Consider the following 12,157-nt stretch of genomic DNA (forward strand, 5'->3'; position numbering starts at 1 on the left):
TGTTCCCATATGGTTGTTCATCAATTCACCAGGGCCCTGTATTTTATTGTTCACTTTGTTGTGTCTACAAATAATTTATTTTATTGCCTAACATTGTTCAGTTCTTTTTTTTTCTGTATAAAATGTTCAATAAAAACAGTGAAATACAAATAGGAGTATGACTATATTTAACGTAGATAAACACTTCCAAGATTACTGGAGGTATTAATAAAAAACATTTTGTGGTCTTCAAATTAAGAAATAATAAAAAAAACCCACATGCATTACACAAGTCATATAAATTTTTAAAAAATATGTTTTTATTTTGGAAAAGTAGTCAATAAAGACTGCTGCTGGATTTCACAATTTCTACATGAACACTAGAGGGCAGAAAAGCGGCCACAATGTCATCTTCCATCCCAAAAGAAAACTACATGTGCCATGATTTCTTGCATTGTGTATCATAGATGTGAGTGTTTACACTTAAAATCTTAGCTTTATAAAGCACAATGGGGTGGCTGCTATTGAAGGGTTATTACAATTAGCAGAGTCACACAGGCAACTTTTGTCCCAGGTCAACCAGACCAATAAGTTACCTGCAGGGCTGGAGCAGGTAAAGTTCGATAGGGGCCTTCTTGTTATCTGACATAAGACATTGCAATAGATCTGAGCAATCATTACAGAAGAGCCTCACATAGTATATTTATTGTTTACAGTATACAGATAACATCATCTGTTTCCAGAACAGCTCCAGGTCCCAGATCAGAAAGCAGCAGCAGAGTCATTTGAAAAATACATCTCTTCCATTATGGTATTAGAAACGTTTCATCTGTCTTCTTTCCTGGCGTCTCTGGCGTTTTTCATTTTGTTCTTGTGGAGCAGTGGATGAGGAATCCGCTGTAAACCAGGGGCCAAGTACATTTACCCAGAGTAGGTAGAGAGCCCGTCCAGGAGCCTAAATTACAAGAAAGTAAAACTAGTAAGACTTGCAAGTCTTTGTAATGATTTAACTTCTATTAGTTACTATAATGATTGTAATGACTCTACTTCAATATATTACTAGTTACTAGTATTTTAGAAACACTACATAACACACTGATGAAAATCGAGTCCTGTCCACCACACTTTCATAAGCACAATTCTTACATTAGATAGAGGTGCTCCTACTCTACACAAAGCTGATGTCCCCTTCTCTATCATAACATTCATAGGATAAAAAGGTAACTTCACAAATCTTTATGTTGATCCCAGATACATTTATACATATTACGTATCCGTTAAGCTTTTCTAATTCCTTAAATTCAGTGCAAAGTGGCAAAGGGGAAGCATTGCAGCAGGGGACAGAGTAACATTCAGTCTGTGACTAAGGCAACTTTTCCAAGACACCGCCACCAAGGGTACACTAATTAAATCTAAGTCAACTCTAATTAGAGCTCCTCTATCGGCTGTAGAGGTGCTTTCATTAATAATAGGTGTAGAGTAAGGGTTGTAAGTTCTAAATATTAGTGACTTTAGCAGCTATGCAGGGATTTGCAAATAGATCCCATTTCTTAAGCCTAATTTACTTATCTTAAGGACCATGGGGATGTATCACTGCCCCCAACCCTCAGAGATGCATTATTGCCTCAACCTTTTATTGATCCTAAGAATTGGAAGGATGTATCATAGCAAGGAATAAGGCTTAGATCATAAGCTGTAGAATTTCATAGTGATAAAAAGTGCCGGCCATCACTTTGAACACATAAAAGGGTTTTAGCAAAAGGTAAAAGCAGACACTGTGTTATGAAATAGTGACTCAACAATGATTCATTTATTGATCTCTATAAACACCCATGGCGTAAAAACAAGGTCAGAATATGAAAATACTCACCAGCAGCCAGAAGTACCAGACATACAGAGAGAAGCAGCTCAGAACCTGCACAATGGCCGTTAGCAGCACCACATCCTTCAGGTGTCTACAAAAGAAGCATGAGCATATATAACAACGGGAGAATGAACTGTGTAGTGACAATCAAGTCCTAATAACATTGTACATGTAATAATTCAATCTTTATTCACTGTAGAGTAGCACATTCCCAACAACTTACTAAAATGTTAAAAATGATGTAAAAGGAGGTAAGAAAATATATTAAAAAATAAACCTGATCAGAAAAGACTACATGTACAATATTATGCAAGTACTGATACCCTATGGACAGAGCATATGGCACTGGGTTGAGGAGGCATACCACATGAGAAAGGAAGAGAACAGAAACTCTGTGAAGGTGGCAAACTGGAATTTAGGATGAATAATGAGACTCTGCAGAGGTTAGAAAACTGATCTAGTGAGAGAAAGATCCATCCACAAACAAAAATTATCTTAGGATAAACTACATTCTTTAGACAAAGTTAACTCAAAAGGATTGACCACAGCAGGAAAAAGGAGGAATCCAAAGCCACTCAGCAAACCTATGGGTCCTCAGCTTAATGTCAGAGGTCTTCCAGAGTATTCATGGGTGGGCTTCCAGCCATTTCAGGGGTGGGCGGGAGCACACTAGGCCGGACTCTATGAGTCCCGCCCTAATGGCTCCGCCCACCACCAGGGGCCGCCCCCTGAAGTGAAATCTCTCTCCTCCGTATGCATTGCAAAGGGATTTCCCTTTAGGGGGCGTTCCCTATTTACCGCAGCAGAGGAAGTATCAACGCAAGCAGTAATAAATAGGGGAGCCATAGCAGGGAGGCGGCTCCGGCTCTGGTAGTTCCTAACGCCCCCTGGCTGATCCGCCGGCAATTAGGTCGGATTGACCAGGGGGGCGATAGGCCAGAACGAACTACCAGCTAGACCGTATCTGGCCCAAAGGCCGGAGTTTGACGACCCCTGCACTAAGGGGTCTATTATGATGAGTATAAAGATATGATTCTAAAAGTCCTTATAGTACAAAGTATAGCAAATATGAATAGTCATATATAATATATCAGCTATTACCTTTAATGTAAACAATATTTAATGGGTGGAAGGTTACTCACTCAGCCATCCCTTGCTCCATGTTCAGATCAATTCCTCCATCAAGCAAGGCACCATCTTCTGAGAAGGACGCTTGGGCCATTCCTCTCATGGAGCGATATGCTACCACATACACAACCCCACTGAAGACCAGAAAAGCCTACACAAGGAGAGGGAAGATGTTATTTAGGGTTACTTTCCCTAGACTTGAAATATTTGAAAGCACAAATACAATCTTCTGTGACCTTCCCAGGACCTGAGATACAGGACAGAGATCACATCCTATTTTGCATGAAACTCCCTGGATATATTGAATCAATGCTCAAATTTGATTTAAGTGACTTTCCTCAGACTTTAGAAAGTTTAAAAAAATAAATAAAATTTACAAACACAACGAACAGGAAAAATTGGGTAAGGGAACACAAAAACAGAGGATACAGGAAAACAGCCATGGTAATCTCAACCTTATGGCATAGGATAGCATAAGACCCATGTCTCACAAGGTAATACTATAATAATACTAGAGAGGGAAACGGCACAAAAAGTCAGATCTATACAATACAATCCCAACAAAACATTAGTCATTTTTATGTGTCCAATATAGGGGGGAGGAGACATATCCAGTACCAGAAATGACACGAGGGGGCGTAGAAAGGGGGAAAGGATGTTTCCTGCAATGTCTCTGTGTATGTTGACAAACCAATCAAACTAGATTATAATAGATTTAGTCAAAGTAAACACATAACCGATATCACGTAACAGAATCCCTGAAAAATACCCAAGCTCTTCCCAGACTTTAAATGCTAAAGAGAGATCACATATGATTTTGTGTGATGCTCCCTGACAAAATATGACCAATATGAGCAAAATATGGAAGAGCTCATTTATTATATTGTTGACCTGAAATTTTAAAAAAGGTCAATTCCAACAATGTTCGACTATCACTGGACCTGAGAGGTCATAAAAATATTATTATTATTATTATTAGAGTAGATATAAAAAGTGTAAATATCCCTATAAACATGCAATGTTTTCCTGATGTAAACAAATTAGGCCACAATCAATAGTTTTAAAACTTTTCCCACATTTAAAGTGACCCATAACCTGTACAATGAAAAAAAACAAACAAACAAATGTGTTAGGAGCAAAAAAACATATAATAAGCTAGTTGCATAAGTGTGCACACCCTAAACTAAGACTTTGTTAAAGCACATTTTTATTTAGTTGGAGTATTCAGTATTCTTTTGTAGAGGTCTATCATCATGGCACATCTTGATTTTTCCATGGAAAAAATGCTTCAAATATGTAAGAATAAAAAAGTATCTCTTTTGTACTTTTCAGGTCACCCCAGAAATTTTCTATTGGATTTAGGTCTGGGCTCTGGCTGCGCCATTACAAGATTTTCTTCTGGTGAAGCCATTAATTTATTTGGATGTATGAGGTCGTTGTGATGTTGAAAGTTGAAATTCCTCTTCATCTTTCTAGCAGTCACCTAGCAGGTTTTGGGCATCAAAGGACTGGTATTTGGAATTATTCATAAGTCCTGCCACCCTGACTAATGCTCCAGTTCCAGCTGAAGAAAAGCAAGACCAAAGCATGATACTGACACCATCACGTTTCACCATGCAGAAGGTGTTCTTTTGCGCCAAATATACCTTATGGAGTTGTGGCCAAAGAATTTAACCTTGGTTTTATTAGACCGTAACACATTTCCCACATGCTCCAGGAGGACTTGGTGTATTTTTATTTGCAAGTTTTACCCAGGTCTGGATGCTTTTCTTTGTAACAAAAGGTTTCTGTCTTGCAACTTTAGTCCCAGACATATGGAGAATAAGGGAGATTGTTGTAACATGAAGTACACAACTAGTACTTGCTAGGAATTCTTGCGGCTTCCTCGGTATTGCGGTTAATCTCTTGGCAGCCTCTCTGATTCATTTTCCACTTGTATTTTTATCTATTTCTGAAGGATGTCCCGTTCCTTGCAAAGTCACTGTTGTCCCATCTTTTCTCTACTTTTTGATGACTGTCCTCACTGTGTTTTATGGTATATCCAAAGCTGTAGAAACTTTTATTACCCTTCTCCTGACTGATACCTTTCAAAAATTAAATCTCTTTGATGCTTTGTAAGCTGTTAAATGTTAGGGAAATCCTACTAGGACAGCTGAACTTTATTTTGAGTTAAAGGGAGTCGCTTTAATTGATGACAAGTTGTACCCAAGAAGAGTGAATGCTAGAAATAAATTAAAAAGTGCTTCAACAAAGATGGGAAAAATTTAGGAAATGAATTACTGTGGTCTCATTTTTTACATCACAAAAAAAACGGACATTTTAACAGGTGTGTGTACCTTTTTTATATCCATTGTACAATTTCCTGTACCCTTCTTTGGAACTGAAAAGATCACATGGAATCTAGTGTGACCCTCTTGGGACCTGACCTATCACAAAGCAATCATTTTTAACCTTGTGTGACCCTCCCCAGACCCAAAATATTGAAGAAAGATCATTTCTGATTATAGGTGACTTATAGGAAATATACCCCTGAAATATCAGAGAGAGATCGCATGCAATCACATGCAACATTCCCCAGATCTAATATCTTGAAGAGAGATCACATATCATTTTGTGTGACCCTCCTCTGACCTCAAACACGGGAGAGTGATCACATTGGATCATCACAGCTGCATTATCAGAGATAACTTACCCAACTCCAGAAGGTGGATGAACTGTAAAAGATCACCAGACTGACAGCTCCATACAAAGCCTAATAAGAGAGAAGCATGACAGATATTCACAGAATGAATTATTGGTCACAGCACTATTCACCATTTTAATAACCCTGACCCCGCATATCACCCCGTAATGCAAAGACATTAAAATTATAAATACAAATTGATCACAGACAGCATAGATTATGAAATCCTAGATGCAGATTGGAAGGTGTGGGGCCTCAGAAAACTCACAGTGGCCCCCAGAATGATACGTAGATAAAAACTCAGCGTCTCCTTGTTCTCCTCATAAATCTGCTTTTTCCCCTTTGTGCCAACTTTTCCTTTAGGCTGTAAAGAGAAATGACAGAACAGTAACATATTTCAGATTTTTCTTCTACTGGGCAATCAGCCCCACCAGATGCAGAGTTCACTACCAAACCCCATCTGCAATTCACAGCCAGGCACATGAAGAACATTGGGCAAGCAGTAGCTGTGTGCAGAGAGGGTGCACATACATCATACCAGCGGTCTGCTTCAGTAACTGCCTCATTTACATATTAGCAGCTATGCACAGATTTAGGATCTAATATAGAATTGTTATGTATATGCAAAAAGAACACAAGTTACAGCTAGTCAGGAAACCACCATTTGTATCACATTACTACATGTGGTGTGCAATCAGTAAGGCATACAGTGGTTAGTAAGGATGAGTGGTCAGTGAGGTATACAGTGGTTAATAAGAAGGAGCAGTCAGCGACAGATACAGTGGTTAGTAAGGATGAGTGGTCAGTGAGGTATACAGTGGTTAGTAAACAGAGGGGTCAGTGAGGGGATACAGTGGTTAGTAAGTAGGAGTGGCCAGTGAGGTATAGAGTGGTTAGTAAGTAGGAAGGTATAGAGTGGTTAGTAAACAGAGGGGTCAGTGAGGGGATACAGTGGTTAGTAAGTAGGAGTGGTCAGTGAGGTATAGAGTGGTTAGTAAGTAGGAATGGTCAGTGAGGGATATTGTGGTTAGTAGGTAAAAAAGGTCAGTAGGAGATACGGTGGTTAGTAATTAGGAGTGGTCAATATGAGATACAGTGGTTGGTAAATAGTAGTGGGCAGTGAGGGAAACAGTGGGTAGTAAGTAGGAGTGGTCAGTGAAGGGATACAGTGGTTAGTAAGGATGAGTGGTCAGTGAGGTATAGAGTGGTTAGTAAAGAAGAGTAGCCAGGAATGTGAGGAGGTCAATTCAGACTGCCCACAATAAAGATGGCGCTGTTGAATGTCCCACTTTATAACTCCTCATTGTAATCGTTCATTTTACTTACCGCCATAACTACAGCTCATCTCCAGCTCAGCACACGCTGAACTTCCGGCGCTCCAGATGACGTAATCTGCCAAAAAATGTATTGGCAAACGTATTCGACTCTTCCGCCCACACTCTGGTGACGTACATCCGGCTGATATTATGGATTTGCGTTGCATGTTTGAAGTTACAGCCTTACTAGGGGGACACTTGTTATCTAACCGATTGTTTCAATTTGCACATTGTCACTATGACAACCAATAATTTACCATTCTATTTTTCTTTCATCTCACAGAGGGAATAAAGGAATAAAAATGAGTTCTGTGTCGAGTGAAATATGAAGTTTGCTGCTTCTGAAAATGCTGACTGTCTGGCTAATTATAGAAGTTCAGTGTTGAAGCAAAGCTTTAAACATTTAATGAACATTTGGTAAAAGAACCTCTTTATGTATTTTAATACATTCTCTTTTCCTTCCATTGATTTCTGTTTAATGTACAGTACTTCACAATATGTTGGCGCTAATTTTGAACTGAAAATTGATCCAATCTTTGCTTCTATTTGTATTGGAATTTACAAATAAGAAATACAATCATTTGGAAGTTGGATGAACGTTTTATTGTAATTTAATACTTTCAGCAGTGAAAGTGTATTTACACCTCAAATTTTTATTATTATCCTCTAAAGTGACAGCACAGAATTTGTATGGAATATTTGTAACTGCAAGAGGTAAAGAATTACCAGCTCCTAAAGGTCCCCCCAATAATTATACCATTACTGCATGCAGTCTGCATTATTACCTCCTACCATCACAATATATTGTAAAGAATGTTTTTTTACAAAACGCTGGCCTGCTGTAGGCAGGAATTTCAGTCTTCTCAAGAGTATACACTGCAATGATGTCTCTTACCTGGTGATCCTGCCATAAAAATTCTAGTATAAACACTTCCTGTTGTAAAATAACAGCCATGTTCCTGTATTTTCATCCTATCACACAACTACCAAAGCAAGCTATATGTGGCACATTATATAGTGCATGAATGTATACATGAAGTGACAAAATGTGCAGCATAAAACTGTAACAAAGACCGGCCCAGTCAGAGCAGCTAGGTGTCATACCATACTGGACTTTTTGGTATGAAGATTTTTTTCCCAGCTCAGCGAGCTAACACGTTTCTGATCACGTCAGCCCAGAGGGGAATTGGTCTGTCTCTGTCATATCTTTTTAAGATGTTTCACAGAGTAAAGACTTTGTTCCTAAACTGATCATCCTAACAGCTAGTGCGGTTTGTAAACCAGCCATTGCACAGATTTCAGTCTCTGAAGATTGCATTGCTATTTAATATATGCACCCCTATTGAATTTACATAGCTGCATCATTTGTTTACATTATATAAATCCTGTTTATTAACCTCCCAACCGCTAACCCCGTACTTTTCTTTTCAAAAAATATTTTCAACTATCGATAACCCCATACTTTTCCGACTATATTAAAATCTCACTTACCTGGTCCTGCTGTGCTCATCCAGCGTCGTGTCTGTGTTCCAGCGTCGTCCTCCAGCGTCGATCTCCCTCTCCAGCGTCGGGTGCCGTCTCCTATACCAGCGGGACCTGTCGCCGGAGAAAGAAAAAGCCGACCGGCTTCTTGTGCGTGCGTGATGACGTCGGCGCGTGTGCGGGAAATTCAAATTCAAACTCATTCATTCATTTTGTATTGGATTGAATACAAACTCCTGTATCCAATCCAATACAAAATAATTACAAATAAATACAAAGTATGTATTTTGTATTGGATTGGATACAGGAATTTGTATTCAAACCAATACATAATGAGAGTTTGAATTTTGTTCTCATTTTGTATTGGATTGAATACAAAGTCCTGTATCCAATCCAATCCAAAATAATAGAAAATATATTTATGCGGTTTTGTCTATAGGTATGTGACGGACACTAGGGAGGTGTTTTAGAAAAATATATTACTATACAGTATACCGAATTATCGCATTTTCAGTATTTTTCATTTATTTATGTATTCTTGTTTAAGCTGATTTTTGTTTTTCCTTTAATTTTATTAAAAGTAATTTTTTTTTTTACATGATTGTGTGTTTCAAACATTTTTTATATTCCTTATATCTACTAGACCCCTATTCGAACATATTTCTGTAAGTTACAGTTCTACAATTTAAAAAAAAAATTTCATGAAAACCTGTAACGCTTTTGGTACAGAAATCTAGACATCAGTGTAACGGCCAGGTGGTTAATAATAATTGCTAGCTGGCATCATGACTTAGATGACATGTGTTAGGTATGTCACCCATAAAGTTGTGGACAAGTACTGAAGTGACATTAGGCAAAAGGATGGAGGTCCAGAGACGTAGCGTGGGTCAGCAAGAGCAGTAGCAGTGTGTGGCCCCTGGTCAGCTATCGCCAGGGAGACCACATTGGTAAGAGTCGTGGAGAGCTGGGTGTAGTGCATTGTTATTGCCACCCAGAAGTGTGTAATACAATTTTAGTGAATGGAGTACTGACAGGCGGCAGCAGCAACAGCTGGAGGAGGAGGATGAGGGGGTGGGCCCTGGGATGGAGCAGGGACCCCATTGGTAACTGGTATCTAGAGTTGGATGTAGGGCATTGTCAATGACACCCAGAAGTGTTCAATTTTAGTGAATTGAGTACTGACAGGCGGCAGCAGCAGGAGGAGGCGGTGGGCCCTGAGATGGAGCAGGGACCCCATTGGTAACTGGCATCTAGAGCTGGGTGTAGTGCATTGTCAATGACACCCAAAAGTGTGTAATACAAATATATGAAGGGCCAGACCAAGATGTTTTGTGGGCCAGCACTGTTGCTGTGGTCTGTGGTGCTGGAAGCGTTAGGAAGGTAGACGATATTGTTAGTTTGCATCATGAAATGGATGACATGAATGCCAACCCTCAATCTTACAATACTTAGCTTAAAAATTAGGCAAAGGCAATGGTACCTATCAGTGTGGCAGTACTGGGGGGTTTTCATCTGCAGTTTGTTGGCCTCCCAAGCAGAAATGTGAAGTATATAGCTAGCTGGCACAATGGCAGGCATGACAGTGGCGATGAATGACACACCTGGACGTTGCGATAACTAGGGGAAAAATTCAACCGAGGCAGGCTCAGCTGACAGGGTGTTGGTGATAGGCAGCCACAGACTCAGCACAGGAGCAGTGCGGGTTCACAGAGGCATCTTGGTTGGCCTAGTGAGTCCTTGTCTCAGTCAATCAGTGACATCTGCAGTGGGGGTATGATAGTTGTTAGTAACCCACCTTTCATTCATTTTTAAAAAGGTGAGGTGATTGACATTTTCCGGCGACAGTCGTGTTCAGTTGTCTGTGACCACTCTGCCAGTGGCACTGAAGGTTCTTTCGGACAGAACACTGGATGCTGGGCACGAAAGAAGCTTGATGGCATACTGTGCCAACTGCGGGCAGATTTCAAGCCTGTTGACCCAAAAACTAATGGCATCACTACTGTCAGGACAGGACCAACAGCCAGCCAACGTAATCGTGCACCATTCACTTCATCCGTTCTCGATGGTTTTGCCACCGCACTTCACTTGTTTGAGGTGAGGCATTCAGAAAATCCTCCCTGCCTTGGCCTAGACTTTTGGATGTGTGCGGCTTGCTGCCACTACTGCTGCTGCTGCCACTACAGGAGGTTACGGTGGAGGCGGTGTCTGCCTGAGCTCCCTTTGTGGAATGTGGTGCGCCAAACTCCTTACACAGCTGGTAACATAGCATTCTGCTATTCTGCATCCGGTCACCTTTTCTTTCTTTTGCGCCCGGTTGGGTAGAAACTATGACATTTTGTCTTTCTAGTGGTGATCCAGAGGGGTGGCCAGCCAGTAATCATCTCGGTTTTTATGCTGCAAATGTGGGGGTCCCACCATAGGCAGTGTCCCTTCTTGCTCCTCCTGATGCTGGCTGTGCGCTGTGGGGTGTAATGTCAGCCTCATCCTCCTCCCCCATTTCTTCCCCTCTTCTCCCATCGCCACTTTCCATCAGGCCACACATGGTATTATCAAGCAGAAAGATGATGGGTATGACATTGTTCCAGCCTGACTGCTCCCAACTGCAACGGCAGTAGGGGATCGGCGTACATGGCTGCAGATGGAGCAAGCTTGTCTCAGTATGTCCTGCTGTCCTGGGTACGTGCGGAGGAACTTCTGCACCACCAGGTTCAGTACGTGCACAAAGCAGGGCACATGTGTTATGCAGCCCATGCGCAGCGCGGCCACAAGGTTGGCCCTGTTGTCACACACTACGTTGTCAAGTCTCAACATATCTGTCCAAAGCGGACAAGGCTTCTCTGGCGGCGTGACTTTTCTCCCCCAAGGACACCAGTTTCAGCACTGACTGGCAATGCGTAAGCTTGAGGGAGCAGTAGTGTTATGCCTCTTAACCACAGTGCCCTCTGCTGCTGGCCTTTCAGGGGGAAAGAGAGGGGTTGACTCTTGCAGACTACCACCCACTGAGCTATGCAAGTTCACCCAGTGAGCAGTGAAGGACAGGTAGCGTCCCGATTCATGCCTGGTTGTCCAGCTGTTCATGGTGACGTGGATTTGGTTGGACACCGAGAATGCCAATGCCCGGGAGAGGTTTTTCATTACATGTGCATGAAAACTGGGTACAGCTGTGCGGGAGAAGTAATGCCTGCTTGGTATATTCCCCTGCCGCTTAGCACAGGCCATCAGGTCACGGAAGGGAGTAGAGTCCACAATGCTGTACGGCAGTAGCTGCAAGGCCAATAGTTTGGCTAGACATGTATTGAGTTCGGTGACTCTTTTGTTGGTTGGGCCCATAGCCTGATGCCTTGCGCAGAACTCTGGTAGAGTGGGCTGAAGGGACTGGGAGCTAGAGGAGGGGGTCACTGGAATACCCATCTTTCGGCGACAAAAGTCATCTGATGCCACGTACCTTCTGCCAGAAGCTGATACTTCCTTGCAGCTTAAAGTCTGGCTGACACCAACCTCCTGAGACATACTAGCAATAACAGTTGGAGGTGGAGAAGGAGAAGGAGTCAATGTTGGTGGAAGAAGAGACGATGACGTGGTTGCACCTCCTTCAAGAGAACGCAAGTACTGCTCCCACTTTGGTTTGTGGTTCTTGCGCATGTGGGAAAGCAGGGATGTTGTACCCAAATGTGTACCCAGACGTGCGTCTGCTCCTGCTCCACC

The 12,157-nt window shown here is 41.5% G+C and overlaps 1 protein-coding gene across 1 annotated transcript; it reads right to left on the minus strand.

The window, feature by feature from the left end:
- Nucleotides 1–277: 277 nt before the first annotated feature.
- Nucleotides 278–7,044, minus strand: TMEM208 (transmembrane protein 208). Its single transcript, XM_072422393.1, has 6 exons — nt 6,981–7,044; nt 5,923–6,018; nt 5,664–5,723; nt 2,986–3,122; nt 1,850–1,934; nt 278–934 (listed from the first exon to the last, which is right to left on the minus strand). The coding sequence occupies exons 1-6, from the start codon at nt 6,984–6,986 to the stop codon at nt 794–796; spliced, it is 525 nt and encodes a 174-aa protein (XP_072278494.1). The 5' UTR covers nt 6,987–7,044; the 3' UTR covers nt 278–793.
- Nucleotides 7,045–12,157: the final 5,113 nt, after the last annotated feature.

This window comes from Pyxicephalus adspersus, chromosome 9 (assembly GCF_032062135.1).
Source record: "Pyxicephalus adspersus chromosome 9, UCB_Pads_2.0, whole genome shotgun sequence".
Classification (NCBI taxonomy): Eukaryota; Metazoa; Chordata; class Amphibia; order Anura; family Pyxicephalidae; genus Pyxicephalus; species Pyxicephalus adspersus.

Excerpts from the sequence above, each read along its gene's own strand:
- TMEM208 (XM_072422393.1), bottom strand. Across the intron at positions 3,123-5,663 it reads CATCCACCTTCTGGAGTTGG|GCTTTTCTGGTCTTCAGTGG; the intron begins GTAAGTTATCTC and ends CTCCTTGTGTAG. Across the intron at positions 1,935-2,985 it reads ATGGAGCAAGGGATGGCTGA|ACACCTGAAGGATGTGGTGC; the intron begins GTGAGTAACCTT and ends CTTCTTTTGTAG.